The sequence below is a fragment of the Jaculus jaculus genome, chromosome 19 (genome assembly GCF_020740685.1).
Source record: "Jaculus jaculus isolate mJacJac1 chromosome 19, mJacJac1.mat.Y.cur, whole genome shotgun sequence".
NCBI classification, from domain to species: Eukaryota; Metazoa; Chordata; class Mammalia; order Rodentia; family Dipodidae; genus Jaculus; species Jaculus jaculus.
In genome coordinates, this window is record NC_059120.1 from 58,185,582 (window position 1) to 58,202,202 (window position 16,621).

General features: G+C 49.3%; 1 protein-coding gene across 1 annotated transcript in view; it reads right to left on the minus strand.

The window, feature by feature from the left end:
- Kcnn3 (potassium calcium-activated channel subfamily N member 3) overlaps positions 1 to 16,621 on the minus strand; it is a 211,259-nt gene that overhangs the window by 75,520 nt on the left and 119,118 nt on the right. The window contains exon 3 of the mRNA XM_045138346.1: positions 5,689 to 6,107. Within this exon, the coding sequence (XP_044994281.1) occupies positions 5,689 to 6,107 (419 nt within the window). The remainder of the gene's footprint in view (positions 1 to 5,688; positions 6,108 to 16,621) is intronic.

The following is a 16,621-nucleotide window of genomic DNA, read 5'->3' on the forward strand; positions in this document are numbered from 1 at the left end:
CAGAGCAAGCTGAGAAAGACCAAGGTCATCTTGTCCGCGCCCCACCCGCCTCCTCCGCATCCAACACTTCCGTCTCCCCGCTAAATCCCTGCCTCCGAGTCCTAGCCATTTCCATCTCAAGGTGTTCCCCCAGTGGTACTTACTATTTAATTTTATTTATTTATTTATTAGAGAAAGAAAGAGATACGCAGGGAGGGAGAGAGAGAATGGGTGCGCCAGGGCCTCCAGCCACCGCAAACGAACTCCAGACACGTGCTCCCCCTTGTGCATCTGGCTAACGTGGGTCCTGAGGAATTGAACCTGGATCCTTTGGCTTTGCAAGCATGCAGCTTAACTGCTAAGCCATCTCTCCAGCCCTGTACTTACTATTTTAAAAATATTTTTATTTATTCATTTGCAAGGAGAGAGAAAAAGAGAGAGAGAGAGAGAGAGAATGGGCACGCCAGGGACTCCTGCCACTGCAAACTAACTCCAGATACACGTGCTACTTTGTGCATCTGGTTTTGCACGGGTACTGGGGAATCGAACCCAGGTCTTCAAAGCTTTGCAAGCAAGCGCCTTTAACCACTGAGCCATCTCTCCAGCCCCCCCATACTTATTATTTGGGATTTTTTTCCCACAAGGACCATTTAGGATTCTAAAAGAAATTGCTTGGTCTTTGTAAGAGAAAGACTGCCCGATGAACCGAATCCTATACATATTTTTATTTCCAGTCCTGAAAACTGGGAGATCTGGGGACCGAAGTGTTATTAGGACCAGCGTGGGGGTGAGGCTTGAGAGAAGTGGCACGGGGCACAGTCCGGGTGCAGCTCAGGTGACCCCTTACAAACCCCTGGAGCCTGGAGGCCCTGCAGAGTTGTTCCTGAGGAGGACAAGAGGTTGGCATCAAAACACCAACCTGACAGAGAGCCTCACGGAGTTCCTGCTGCCCCTGAGCAAGAAGCCTGACCTTGAACGAGGCCGTTCCCTTCAGCAGTGGTATTTCTGCATGAACAACTCAGTCACAGCCAGCACTAGCCCAGGTGAGGAGAGCCTGGGTCCGCAGAGGGCATACGTGCTACACTGAAGAGCCTGCTGGGGCTGGAGAGATGCGCTTAGAGCCTAAGGTGCTGGCCGGCAAAGTCAGAGGACCTAGGTTCACTTCCCCAGGACCCACCCACGCCAGCTGCACAAGGGTCTAGAGTCAGTTTGCGGTGGCTGGAGGCCCTGGTGTGCCCATTCTCTCTCTCAAATAAATAAACAAAATTAAAATATTCTTTTTTTTTGAGAATCTACTGTATACACACACACACACACACACACACACACACATGAATATGAAAGCCAGCCCTGGAGACAATGGTCAAGGACACAGGCAGGACAAAGAGGCAAGCCTGACATCTCAGTGTCAGCCTCCGCAGCCGTTAGACCTCAGGCTGGAACCAGGGCTAGGATGGACTAGGGAAGTTTCCTGTGCATACAGGTTCCAGCTGGGATTAGTGAGATCAACTTGAAGTTCATGTTCAAGATCAGCCTCACGTTCTGGCTGTACGCTGAGGAACCCTGTGTTGGTTTGATTCAAGTGTCCCCCATAAGCTTAGGTGTTCTGAATGCTAGGTCCGCAACTGATGGCAATTTGGAAATTAAAGCCTCCTGGAGGCAGGGTATTGTTGGGAGCAGGCTTATGGGGGTTCTAACAGCTTCCTCTTGCCAGAGTTTGGCACACTCTCCTATTGCTGTTGTCCACCTGATGTTGGCCAGGAGGTGATGTCCACCTTCTGCTCATGTCATTGTTTCCCTCTGCCATCATGGATCTTCCCCTCAAATCTGTAAGCCAAAATAAACCGCTTTTCCCTCACAAGCTGCTCTTGGTCAAGTGTTTTCTGTCAGCAATGCGAACCCGACTGCAACGAACTCTGTGAGCTCAGGACAGCTACTTTACATGAGCAAACCCTAAATTGGGACAGTCAGGGTACTTACTCACTAGGTTGGGACAGCACAGGGAGCATGACGCAGAGCCACACCAGTGAACTCCCGAGAAGCAGTAACCCGGTCCCCGGGCCACACCCCTCAGGCCAGATCCAAGCAGGCCAGTGCCGCTCCCTCCAGGCAACGCCTGGGAAAACTAACCTGCTTGGTTCCTCTCACCTTGCCCCATCTTCGGCCAGGGCTCAGGAGTCATGTCAGAGAGAGCCAGGGGGTATTCCATTCAGCCCCACCTAATGCAGGCTAATTGAGGCTCAGTTGGGCCAGCCCACTCTAACCAGGCTAATTGAGGCTCACTTGGGCTAGCCCACTCTAAACTGGACTTGGAACTTCTGAAGGGTTTTTAATATCAACTACAACTTCTTCAACAGCGGCTTTTTTTTTTTTTTAAGGTTTTTTCGAGGTAGGGTTTCACTCTGGTCCAGGCTGACCTGGAATTCACTATGGAGTCTCAGGGTGGCCTCGAACTCGCAGCGATCCTCCTACCTCTGCCTCCCAGTGCTGGGATTAAAGGCATGCGACACCACGCCCGGCTTCAATAGCGGCTTTTGAAAACTAAGCACTTTGAAACATTCTTTCTTTCTTTTTCTTTTTTTTTTAACTTTAATTTTTCTGTAATTTTTAAAATTTTTTTTGGTTTTTCGAGGTAGGGTCTCACTCTAGCCCAGGCTGACTTGGAATTCACTATGGAGTCTCAGGGTGGCCTTGAACTCACAATGATCCTCCTACCTCTGCCTCCCGAGTGCTGGTATTAAAGGCATGCGCCACCACACCCGGCAACTTTAATTTTTATTTATTCGCAAACAGAGAGAGAAAGAATGGGTGGCGGGGGTGGGGGAAGGGTGCCACTGCAAAGGAATTCCAAACGCACAGGCCACCTTGGGCATGTGGCTTTATGTGGGTACTGGGGAATGAATAGAACCCAGATGATAGACTTTGCAAGTGAGTGTCTTTAACAGCTGAGCCATCTCCCCAGCCCCCCCCCCCACCGCTTTTTTGGTTGTTTTTTGAGGTAGGGTCTCATTCTAGCCCAGGCTGACCTAGAATTCACTATGTGGTCTCAGGGAGGACTCAAACTCACGGCGATGCTCCTACCTATGCCTCCCGAGTGCTGGGATTAAAGATTCTTGTTTCCCAACAATGACAAAAAGTCACCGTACTTATAACAATTTCAATAAACAACAAAACTTACTTGTGGGTGGCTGTGTGTTCAGCCCGTTTGCTCATCTGAAAAACACACCAAACATGGCAGACTCCAAGCTCTTCACAGGACTATACAAATTCAATTGTTATTATTAGAAAACTTGGCTCCCATCAATTAGAAAGGAATACAGAGAGAGTATTGGCTGGCATTTGGTAGGAGTCTATTTGATCTAATTACAAGAAGAGAGCCACAAAATTCCCAGGGACTTACGCTATGCTTATTATTAATTTTACTACTGTTGTATTGTAAGATTCAGTTTGCATACAGTACTTGGTTTGACTCTAATAATAAAGTATTATTCTTATCCCATTTTAGGCTAAAGTATTATTCTTATCCCATTTGAGGCTAAATAACTGTGCCATGCTCATCAGCTAAGAGTACCATGAGAAGCCGGGCGTGGTGGCACACGCCTTTAATCCCAGCACTCTGGAGGCAGAGGTAGGAGGATCACAGTGAATTCCCAGTGAGGCCAGCCTGAGACTACATAGAGAATTCCAGATCAGCCTGGGCTAGAGTGAGACCCTGCCTCAAAACACCAAAAATAAATGTATAAATAAAAAGAAGAAGAGTGCTGGGGGCTGGGGAAATGGCTTAGTGGTTAAGGCATTTGCCTGTGAAGCCTAAGGATCCCAGTTCGATTCCCCAGGACCCACGTAAGCCAGATGCACAATGCAGTGCATGCATCTGGAGTTCGTTTGCAGTGGCTGGAGGCCCTGGCGTACCCATTCTCTCTATATGCCTTTTCCTCTCTCTTTCTCTCTCAAATAAATAAAATAAAATAAAAATAAATAAATAAAAAGAGTACCATGAGAAAGCCAGGCATAGAGATACAATCTGTACCCAGCACTGGGTGGGTGGGGGGGGCGGAGAGACAGAAGAAACACAAGGTTCTAGAAAGCCAGCCTGTGCCACATATAGATGCCCTGTCACAAATCGACAACAGCAAGAAGAAGCATCGTGCCGTGAGAAGTTTAGGGTTATGCAGACATGTGCTCTCTCCACTGTAGGAAGGTGTCTGCTTACCAGAGAAGGTTCGTGAACATGCTTCCGTATGGCCCTACTTGCATCAGAGGCTGTAGCAACAGCTACGAAGTGAAGGTGCAGTGGGAGGCATGGCCTTGCCTTGGTTCTGAGAGACAGGCCCTCACACCCCTAAAAGCATTGTCTGACAGAATGAACTCAGTTGGAAACCGTTGTCTACTGGCCGGAAATCTGAAAGCAGAATCTATAAACGGAACATCCCAGCGCAGGGGGGAAATTTGGCTCAAAGCTCCTGCGTGAGGTCTACTTAAGTCAACCCTTCTGCAGAATCCTCTGCCCTGTTCATTCTGTGTCCAGACCTGGCTCATGGAAGATCCACCGTGAAATTATGAGTACTGGTGAATGAGGCACAACTCCTTGAATCCTCACGCACCAGCTGGGTCCTTTCCATGCCTTCAAGCACAACACTCTGCCTCTCCAGGGAACACATCTTCATTCTATTCCTAGTGGCCCTCGCTTTAAAATAAGGAAACTGAGGCCCGGATGTGTAAGTGATTTGCCTTGGGTCTCACAGCTTCTCGGGCAGAATCCATGTAATTACGTAAGTTTGGACTTCACATGTGGAATTGGATTGAAATGAAACGCAGAGCCAGCAAGAAAGGGACAGAAGTCAAAATAAGGCAGCCTGAGGGATGGTAGAAGGAGGTGGCATCCTTGACCCATCAGGGTGGCTGCTTGGAAGAGCCAGCAGAATGTTCCAGAGCCCTGGGTCTCCATGAAACCATAGCACCTTCTCTCCCATCAGCTGTTCTCTGGATCCCTGCACAGCCTCCCGAGGCGTTTCCCAAAGTCGGCTCTGGCTGGGACAGTTCTTCTCAAGCTTTAAGGAACAGAGGAATCACACCATGACCTGCCACAATGCACACGATGACCGGGCAGCTCTGGGCTGAGGCCCCTGCGCTCTGAGTCCCCAGTGAGGCTGAGGCTGTGGACCAAACCTTGAGTACTGAGATCGATAGTGCTGTCTGATGATAAGGGCTTGTGGACAAAATAATTTTGAGGACATCTGAACTAAACAAAACAGATTTCATTTCCTCAGGGCTTCTCAGAGCAGTGTAAACATTGGTGGGCATCATTATTGTCGAAGGAGAGCTCATACAAAAATGGCCAAGTGTTATGTACGGGTCAAGGTTAAGGATATAACCAGAAGGCTTTGACACTGGGTTACAAAGAAGGAATAGAAAAATCAGGAATATCACGTAGAGTTTTCCTAGCTTACCTTGGCGCCAATGTTCCAATGATCCAGCTCATATTCAGCCCCGGCTCTGCCCTCCTCTCTCTCTCTTTCTCCCTCTCTCTCTCTTTCTCTCTCTCTTTCTCCTTTGAAGTATTTGGGAAAGTGCCTGCCTCCTCCATCCGACACCTCTGAGCATCCCAGCGCCTCCTCCCTTCCCTGTCCCAGCCTGGGTACTGTGATCGGGGCTCCCCCCTCCATCGCCCCAGGGTTGAGGGGCTTTAAGCAGGTCCCCCGAGAATACCTTTCACAGACTCGGACGGTCCAGGCCGCAATGATCCACAGCGAGATGCTGAACACGAGCAGCACCGTGCCGGGGCAGATGGTCATGAGCGTCTTCATGACGAAGCGGGTGTTGAAGTTGATCTTGTTGAGGGCCCCGATGCTGCGGGAGGAGGCGTCCGTGAAGAGCTTGCTGTGCAGCAGCATGACGCGGGCGATCAGGTACAGGCGCAGAAACATGGGGATGGACAGGATGATGTCCACGTCGGCCTCGGCCCGGGACGGGGTGTAAGAGAAAGCCAGGCGGGCCGTCCAGAAGAACTTGTACTCGCCGGGAATGGGGTGGATGGCGCACACCAGCATCTCCAGGCTGATGTAGAGGATGCGCTCGTAGGTCATGGCTATCCTCCAGTCGTCTGCGCCGTTGTCGATCACGAACAGCTGGAGGGGCAAAGGACCGTTAGCATGGCCGGGACAGGAAATGCTAGGGGTGCCAGGGAGGACAGCAAGGGCTTCAGCCGGCCTGACCACCTCGGGTCCCTGTTGTGAGAGATCTGGATGTGGAGTCAGAGACCTGTTGGGTCCAGCTGGAGGCCCTGGCTAAGACACTCGCTCTCTGCATCTCACTTTCTTCCTCTGGACATTGCCTTCCTGGGATATTGTGATTTGATTTTTTTTTTTTTTTTTTTTTTTGAGGTAGGGTCTCACTCTAGCCCAGGCTGACCTGGAATTCACTATGGAGTCTCAGGGTGGCCTCGAACTCACGGCAGTCCTCCTACCTCTGCCTCCTGAGTGCTGGGATTAAAAGCGTGGGCCACCATGGCCAGCTTTTTTTCTTAAAAAAAAAAAAATTATTTAATAGGAGACAGAGAGAGCTTGAGAACTGACCACTTGGGAACTTGCAGCTGTGGGTGAGTTCTCCCCTCAGCTGGGCCTGGGCTGGCTCAGCCGGGAGGCCCCCAGTCCTTATTCTGCACATGGGCTCCTTTATTCCCTCCAGCTCCCTGCATGGAAGAAGCTCCTTGAACTTTCTTTTCTCTCTTTTCTTTCTGCAGTTGGTTTCCCCAGAGCCTTCACATGGCATCTCTACCCACATGGGTGCCTTTCCTTGGCTCTGTACTTCCCTTAATAAATATAATAATTTAATTGAAGAGGAAGAAGAAGAAGGGGAAGAAAGAGAGAGAGAGAGAAAGGTACACCAGGGTCTCTAACTACTGCAAACAAATTCCAGACACATGGGCCACCATGTGCATCTGACTTATATGGGTACTGGGGAATTGAACCTTGGTCCTTAGGCTTCATAGGCAAGCACCTTAACTGTTAAGCCATCTCTCCACCCCCCTTCTTTGTTTTGAGACAGGACTCACTATGTAGCCTAGGCTGGCCTCAAACTCATGGCAATCCTCTTGCCTCAGCCTTCCAAGTGCTGAGATTACAAGAGTGAGCTGCCACATCTAGCTGGCTGTTGTGACTCATAGTAGATAATATATTTGGTCTTCAACCTGGCTTAGGCACACAACTATGAAAACCCCAGGAACAGTGTTGGGGTACAGCTCAGCACTTGACTACTTGCCCAGCATACATGAGAGTCTGGGTTTGATCTACAGCAACACGCACACCCCTCATGAACTTCCGAAGTGGTAAGAGTCTTGAATGTCGAGACCCTGACTGTGGCCTGGGGAGCCCTGGACAGCCTTGGGATGGGAGCTGGAAGCAAAGGAACCAACTTGCCTCCCCGTCCTTCCTGGGAAAGAAGAGGGACCGGAGGCTTGGGCTGCCCACACAGGGAAGCCTCTCCCCAAAGCCAAGGACAGAGTTTGGAGATGTACAGATTAACGAACGCACGGAGAGACCTCGAAGTTCTCTGTCCTTTCCATGTAACTTCCGGTAACTCTATCCCACTCTGCCACTCATCAAATCCTCTGAACCATCCTTTAGGAAAAAAAAACTAGGGTTGGAGAGATGGCTTAGCAGTTAAGGCACTACTTGCCTGTGAAGCCTAAGGATCCATGTTTGACTCTCCAGATCCCATATAAGCCAGATGCACAAGGTGGCACAAGTGTGCAAGGCTGCACATGCACACAAGGTGGCGCACACATCTGAGCTTCAATGGCACTGCCTGGAGGCCCTCGTGCACCCATTCTCTCTCTCTCATAAAAAAATATTTCAGGGAGGGAATTACCATGGGATATATTTTATAATCATGGAAAATGTTAATAAAAATTTTTTAAAAAATATTGCAAAAAAGAGTTGGGCTGGAGAGATGGCTTAGTGGTTAAGCACTTGCCTGTGAACCTAAGGTTCAAGGCTCAATTCCCCGGTACCCACGGAAGGCAGATGCACAAGGTGGCACATGCATCTGGAGTTTGTTTTCAGTGGCTGGAGACCCTGGTGCGCCCATTCTCTCTCTCTCCTTCTTTCTCTGCCTGTCACTCTCAAATACATTTTTAAAAATGTTGCAAAAACTCATTTTTAGGGCTGGATAGATGGCTTAGCAGTTAAGCACTTGCCTGTGACACCTAAGAACTCCGGGTGGAGTCTCAATTCCCCAGGACCCACGTTAGCCAGATGCACAAGGGGGCGCACACGTCTGGAGTTCGTTTGCAGTGGCTAGAAGCCCTGGCGCACCCATTCTCTCTCTCTATCTGCCTCTTTCTCTCTCTGTCACTTTCAAATAAATAAATAAAAACGAACAAAAAAAGATTTTAAAAAGTCATTTTTGTTTGTTTATTAGAGAGAGAATGGGCACACCAGGGCCTCTAGCCATTGCAAATGAACTCCAGACGCAGACGCATATGCCACCTTGTGCATCTGGCTAATGTGGGTCCTGGGGAATGGAACCTGGGTCCTTAGGCTTAATGGGCAAGTGCTCTAACTGCTAAGCCATCTCTCCAGCCCCTGAAGCAAACTTCCGGATGACCAAGTGTTAAACACACTTCTCTGAGCTATTCAAGCTGCTTCAGCACAGTGTTGGATATTATTTTGGGGACCTTACTAATGGCTGGCATGTTGGTCTTTCTATACAATGAGTTGAATTCAACCATGTCTCAGCTCACTTCGGGCCCTGACTTTCCACAGAGCTGGGAGTGGCACTGCCACATGATGAGACCTCCGCCCAGCCCAGGCACCCACTGCGCATTTGCTGAGGGCCTCGCTGGACCGTGAGCTCAGATTCATATTGGAGGAAGGCTCGACCTTTGTCCCCAAGGATGCCCCACTGTGGGATCCTACTACGTACGGTTCATGATTAGGTACTTCCCACTCACCCTGCTGGGACCTTAGCGTCCCCCTCTGCGAATGGGGGAGCAAGTGAGACCTGCCCAGGGGTCTGATTCTTAGAGGGCAAGGCTGAGGCCAGAGCGTGTGTGGGGCCGGGGCCTCCTGGGCAGTATGAACCCTACTTCTGAGGGGTAATGCAGGTGCCCACCACCTCGCCACCCTCTCTGTACCAAGCCCCTGCTTTGACTCACCCCACATATCTCACTCAGTGCTCCGGGTCCCTGCGGAGCCACTGCTTGCCAAAACAGCCAGGCAGAGGTTCTGGGGCCTAACCTGGGCAGGGGCTCTGGAACAGTGATCCCAGGAAGGTAAGAACCCCCACTGGCATATCCTGGCAGGAGGGTGACCCCTGCCCAGGATGGCCAGTGCGAAAAGGACGGAAGATGTTCAGCTGGGAAAAAAGTTGAGGAGGGAACCGAGGGCTTTGGTGGGGAGGGAGGAGGTTGAACTGAACCTCGAAACCAGCTTCTTCATGCAGGCAGTCACAGGCCGCTCAGAGGACAAGGCCTGGTCCAAGGCTAGATGACCCATGCCACCTTCCCGCCCACTTCCCCCTGTAACTGACTCTGTTCCTCGCCGGTCACCAAGCGCTCCTCCCTCCTCCCTCCTCCACTGCCTTTTTTTTTTTTTTTAAGTGTCTGCCTGTGATATTTATGTGTTATGGAAGCAGGTTCCAGGTGCCTCAGCCAGCTGCCAGAGGCAAGGGAAGGTGGTGGTGGGCGTTGCTCCAGGAGAGGGTCACCTTGCTGAGCCTCAGTCCCTTCTTCCTTCCTTGTGACTATGCAGAGCCCTCTCCATGCTTCATGAGATCACAGGCTCCAAAGGCCATTCACTCCCTTGATCAGTCATTCATTTGCTCCTTCATTCATTCCACAAATGTGTTCAAGGTCCTCTGTCTGTCAGGGGTGCTGGGATTCAGGGTAGTGCAAAACAGCTGAGTATGACCCCCGTGATGAGGTTCAAGAGGGAAAGTAGGGGGCTAGAGAGATGGCTTAGCAGTTAAGGTGCTTGCCTGCGCAGCAGGTTTAATTCCCCAGAACCTGAATAAGCCAGATGCACAAGGTGGTGCATGCATTTAGAGTTTGTTTGCAGTGGCTAGAGGCCCTGGCGTGCCCATTCTCTCTCTCTCTCTCTCCTTCTTTCTCAAATAATTAAATAAATAAATAAAATGAGGGGAAGTAGTGGCCACCATGAGACTCCCTGGCTGAGGGGGGGGCAAGCATCAGAAGGTGCCATCTGGGCATGGGTGGGGTACCAGCACAGTACTAGGAGAGACCCCTCAGCCCTTCCAGTGCAGTGCAGCCTGACACAGGTCCCCTCGCCATTAGAAAGCACCTATGGCCCTCCAAGGCCTCCCTCTGCTCCTGAGTGCTGCCTGATAAGCCAGGTCATGACAATGTGACTATCTGGACAAACTCTTCAAATGCGAAATTAAAACCTTCCACCCAGTAATAAAGAATCACATCCAGTTACCATAGCAACTGGGTTCACTCGGCCCGGACCTACGCGAGGATTACTGGATTCCTCTGGCGGCTCTGTGGAGCCTGGGCTTGCACACCTGACGTGCTGGGTGAGGCTCTCTGCTGCACAACTCGGCCACGTCCCCACCTGTCGCTCAGGTGCCTGCCTACTTCTGTCCCTTGTGCAGAGAAGGTGGGGCAGCAGTGGGTACAGGGAAGCGGAGGCTGGTGTGCTGGGCAGGAGCCTTTCATACTCTGGAATGAGCCATGTCTGTTCTCAGAGCAGTCATAGACTTGTCTGAGCTTGTTTTTCTGTTTCTATCATGGGAATATTCACCTTGGCCTTGGCGCCTTATGGGGTCCAGGTTAGGATCCAATCAAATCTATAGGACGGAGGACTATACTGGCTGCATGGGGCATTTATAAGCAGTGAGCGTTGGAGGATGGAATAGAGGGGAAGGAAGCTATTTCAGGTTGCAAACTGAGCCCCTGCTAGACAGGGCATCACTGTAGGATTTTGTGGACCTTCTGAGCGGGGTTTGTCCCAGAGCATCGCATGGCTGTCCCCTATGAGGATGGGCCGTGACTTCTGCTTTCTGACCTCTGCAATTACAGATCTTCACGTGTGGTCTCACATCCTTCAGATGTGCAGCAAACAGAAGATAACACACCCCGCTGGCTCCTCCACCAGCCTCCTCGTAAAGCGCGCATTTCAGTTGTATATGAGTTTGTCTTTACCAGGTTTTCGTCTGTCTCTCCCCTTAGACCAGTGGCTGTCAAGATGAGTGCACATCAGTCATTTGGAGACCTGTTTAATTTCCCCTCGCCCTTTTCACAGTCAGCTTGGGGAACACAACAGGAATATAGCAAAAGAAAGATGAAGAGGAAGGGAGAAAGGAAGGGAAGAGAAGGAAGGGAGTAGGAGGGAAGAAGGAAGGAAAGGAGGGAGGAAGGAAGGAGGAAGGAAAGGAAAAAGGGAAGGAAGGGAGGGAGGGAGGGAGGAAGGAAAGAGGAAAGGAAGGAGGGAAGGAAGGAAGAAAGGGAAGGAAGAAAGGAAGGAAGGAAGGGAAGGAGGGAGGAAGGAAGGAAATTTTTCATGCTCAGGCTCAGCTCAGACCAAGTCTGTCTGAATTTCCGGGGTGGGATTTGTTGTCACTGTTGTTTCAGGGTGTGGTCTCCCTTTATCCCAGGATGACCCAGAATTTACTTTGTAGGTTCCAGGCTTGCCTCAAACTCACAGCAGTCCTCCTACCTCTGCCTCCTGAGTACTGGGATTAAAGGCCTGGGCACTTTGTGTGGAGAGGGGGCAGGGGCGGGCTTTATTTCAAGCTTACAGATCCAGGGGAAGTTCCATCAAAGATGGAAGAAGCCGGTTCCCATTCACAAATCCAAGCAGAGAGGCACCACCGAGCAGCCAGAGCCACAGGCAAGCACACCAGAGCCCAGAACCTCTCTGCACACCTTTAGGCTACAATTTAGATCTGCCCCCAGTGGCACAGACCTGCCCCCATAGAGGAGTCTTCCTGCTAAGGGCCGAAGCTGCAAACTCAATGTTAATAAAACACCTGAGTCTATGGGGGGATTTACATTCAAACTACCATAGTAACTTTAAAAGTTTTCATTTTGGTCTAGGGTTCAAATTCCAAGTACCCACATAAAGCAAGAGCGTGCACCTGGAGTTCATTTGTACTGGTGGGAGGTCCAGGTGCACCCATTTCCACCCCCTGCTTGTAAATAAATAATTTTATTCAGTTAGTTATTTGCAAGGAGAGAGACAGAGAGAATGAAAATGGGTGTACCAGGGCCTTGAGCTGTTGCAAATGAACTCCGCATGCTGCAAACGAACTCCAGACATGGGCACCACTGTGCATCAGGCTTATGTGGGTCCTGGGGAACTGAACCTGGGTCCTTTGGCTTTGTAGACAAGTGCCTTAACCACTAAGCCATCTCTCCAGCCTTCACATGTGTTCTTGGTGTAAGTGAGGTCCTCAGAATGGGATCCACATCTGGTTCATGTCACTTCCTTCCTGGTATCTGAGGGTTTTGGTGCCTGGAGCACTGTAGTATTCAGTTGAACTTGGATGAGCAGGGGGCAGGTGACTGCTCAGCAAGGAATAGGACAGTGTGCAGTGGCTCTGGTTAACAGCCCAAGGTAGAAAACTCACTCCTAGCTGGGGTGATGGCTCAACAGTTAGAGGCAATTGTCTTTAAAGCCTGCTGACCTGGGTTCAGTTCCCCACTACCCACTTAAAGCCAGACATGCATTCCTCTGCAAAAGACCCTAGTATTTACACACAAACACACACACACACACACACACACACACACACTTACCATATGTGTGTGTGTATATATATACATATATATATTTTTTTAAGAAAATTAATCCCCAAGCCTGTGGCTAACAAAGGACCTAACAGTGCATCTTATACTACTGGAGGACACTATTCCATTTCCCCAGCTGACATCCAATCTGGAATCTACTGCCCCAGCTGACCTCCAAACTACTTGGGAAGCAGGATCTTAAGTGCTGCTGAGTCACAGGGGCTCAGAGGGAATGAACTAATGGCTTTTTGAAGGACTATCTTCCCTCAGTGTTTGGTCTCTGTTACCCAGCTTACATTCCAGAATAGCTTCACTATTTGCCTCTGGTAGATTTTGGAAAAGTACTAAAGTGATGTTGACAAGATGTGGCATGAGGCAGGGCCATAGGGAGCCCTCAAGAGGAGAAGAGTCAAAGACCTGGGCTGACTAAGGCGTTTTCTCCTGACCCAGCCTGGGTTGGCCCCCTGCCCACTGACGCCCTGAGACAGAGAAAGCTCACTTTCTGAGTCCTTGAGTCGTGCCACCTCCTAGGCCCGAAACGGTGATCCTACTTATTCAGGGTAGGGCTGGTTTAAAGAAAGACAGGACCCTTCAGTGCCATGGCCTGTGGATTCCTGGAAGTCTCACTTCAGCCTGAGATGGTGCCCTGGAGCAGAAGTGGCTCCAGAATGGATTCTTCTGCTACTAGCCAGGGGGATCTGAGAGCTGCAGGGTGTTTCAGTGGAGGAAGGCTTACACAACGCAGGGATTCCAAACTTGCACTTAAGGAGCTTGTAGTTAGACGAAAGGCAGAACCCATTTCATTCAACCCTCTTCATTTCAGTGGAACAGCCAGCAAGAACACAGTAAGTGAGGATGTTGTGGGGATATGAATATGAATAGGTGTCAAACACATGTCCCAACAGTCAGTTTGCAACCTCAGGCAGCTCTACCATCGGATGTAGATGGCAATAGGTATCAGAAAGCTTCGTGGGCAGGCAAGAGAGATTCCTCAGTGGTTAGAGGAGCTTGCTTGCAAAACCTGATAGCCCAGGTTCAATTCCCCAGTACCTGCGTCAAGCCATTTGCCCAAATCAGCACATGCGCCTGGACTTCCTTTGTGGTGGTAGGAGTCCCTGGCATTTACAAAAATAAAATGACCAAATTCCTTTGCCTCTGTGCATATTGCACTGTCCACTCTCCTTCTCTTTCTCTCCCTCCTCCCTCTTCTCTCTCTCTCTCTCTCTCTGCTTGCAAATAAATTTAAAAAATATTTTCTAGGGCTGAAGAGATGGCTTAGCGGTTAAGACACTTGCCTGCAAAGCCAAAGGACCCAGGCTTGATTCCCCAGGACCCACGTAATGCCAGATGTACAAGGTGGCACACGTATCTGAAGTTCATTTGTAACAGCTGAAGGTCCCGGCACACCCATTCCCTCTCTCTCTCTCTCTCTCTCTCTCTCTCTCTCTCTCTCTCTCTCTCTCTCCCTCCCTCCCTCCTTCTCTTATCTCACTCTCAAATAAATAAAACAAAATTTAAAATATATATATTTTTTAAACAGGCTGGAGAAGCCAGGAGTGGTGACATACACCTTTAATCCCTGCACTCAGGAGGCAGAGGTAGGAGGATTGTTGTGAGTTTAAATCCAGCCTGAGAATACACAGTGAACTCCAGGTTAGCCTAGGCTTGAGTGAGACCCTACCTCGAAAAACCAAAAAATAAAAAATAAAAATAAATTAAAAAACTGGAGAGATGGCTCAGTAGTTAAGGGTGCTGTCTTGAAATGCCCAGAGGCCCAGGTTCAAATTCCAAATACTCATGTAAAGCAACAGCATGCATCTGGAGTTCATTTGTAGTGGTGGGGAGGCCCTGGTGCACCCATTTCAACCTCCTGCTTGTAAATACACTTAAAAAAAAATCTTTGTAGGCAAAACAGGACTTTAGCAGCACTTGGAGGAATCAGAAAAAGCATGCCATTTACAAAAAATAAAAATGACCAGATTCCCTTGTTTCTGTACATATGACACTACCTTTCTACTCAGTAACAGGTACAGTCTATTTCTCAACTACTTGAGACTGAACTTGGCCATGCGCCTTTCTTGGGCCAATGGTGCATTATATAATGAACGACAGCTGAGATTTGAAAAATGTCAGTTCTGTGGAACCTACTGTAGATATATGGCTTTGTTGTCCCTGTCACCCAGCATGCCAGGCATTGAGTGAGGCCTTCCTAGACCAGCTGTGTAAGGGAGGTGACCACAGGCGAGACCCTCAGAAGAACGCCAAGCTGAGCACAGTCCAGGTTTCTGACTCACAGAATCATGAACTAACTAATTATTGTTTAGTTATTAAGAGAGAGAGAAAGAGGACTATATATATATATATATATATATATAGAGAGAGAGAGAGAGAGAGAGAGAGAGAGAGGGAAAGAGAGAGAGAAAATGGGCATGCCAAGGCCTCTAGCACACAAACTCTAGATGCATGCACCACCTTATGTATCTGGCTTATGTGGGTCCTGGAGAATTGAACCTGGGTCCTTGGGCTTTGCAGGCAAGTGACTTAGCCACTAAGCCATCTCTCCAGCCTGTGATTACTGTTTTAATCTATAACCTTTAGGGAGCTTTGCTATGCAATACCACCAAATACATACAAAATTAATTCATCTGCTTGGCAATTCGCTTTCTGTGGTGGTTTGAATGAAAATGTTTCCATGTGTCTGAACATTTAATCCCCAGCTGGCAGCACTGTTCTGGAAGGTTGTGGACTCTTTAGGGGTTACAGCCTTGTTGGCAGAAGTCTCTCTCTTTTCCTGCTGATGTGAACATGTAACTTACACTTCCTGCTCTGGCTTGCCATGCCTTCCCTGACAGACTCCCTCTGGAACTGCAATCAGAAATAAAATCTTTTTTTTTTTTAAGTTTTTTAGTTTTTCAGAGGTAGGGTCTCACTCTCTCCCAGGCTGACCTGGAGCTCTCTGTGCAGTCCTAGGCTGGCCTCAAATGCAAAGTGATCCTCCTACTTCTGCTTCCTCAGTGCTGGAATTAGAGGTGTGTGCACCACCATGCCCAGCTGCTTCTGGTCTGGCATTTTGTCCCAGCAATGAGAAAGTAACTGATACACCTTCCATGCCTGATGTTTCCCTTTTAGTTTCTCCTGCCACAGGCCCTAGAAGAAACCCACAGCCATTCCCACCCTCCACCCCACATAGTCTGGTGGGGACAATCACAGTCAAAGGCCATTCCAGCTCCTCCCATGGGACACATCATTTCAGATACCAAAGAAGAAGTCAAAGTGTTTAAAAGGTTCTTTTTGCAAACCATTTAGTTATTTTACAAAGTGTTTTTCTGGAAATAAAATAGAAGTTTGCTGATAAACTAAATTGAGGAACAGAGGGAAAATGGAATTCATGGAGTGTGGGAACAGAAAATCTCCACAGCGAATCTAGGGAGGAAATTGATTAGCTGGTAGTTGGCAAAGAGGTTAGTTTGGGCATCCTATCTGAGTAGCCACTGAAGAGACAAAAAAAAAAAAAAAAGCTTTTAGTTATCTAGAGATTTTTCCAGAGGCCCTCTAGCCACTGCAAATGAACTCCAGATGCATGCGCCCCCTTATGCATCTGGCTTATGTGGGTCCTTGTTGAGTCAAACTGGGATCCTTTGGCTTTGCAGGCAAGTGCCTTAACCACTAAGCCATCTTCTCCAGCCCAGCCCTTGAGTTTTGATTGTAGTACTCAATCTTTCTCTGAGGCCAGCCTGAGCCTGCCCCTTAACACTGCCAGCCACTGAGGGAGGGGGTCACTTCCTCCTTAGAGCTTCTCACAGAGCAGCTGTCATGACTGCTCTATCTGGTGGCCGCAGACCAGGTCAATCCAACTGGAATCTCAGGAGCTCACCGTGGGTTAGCTACAGG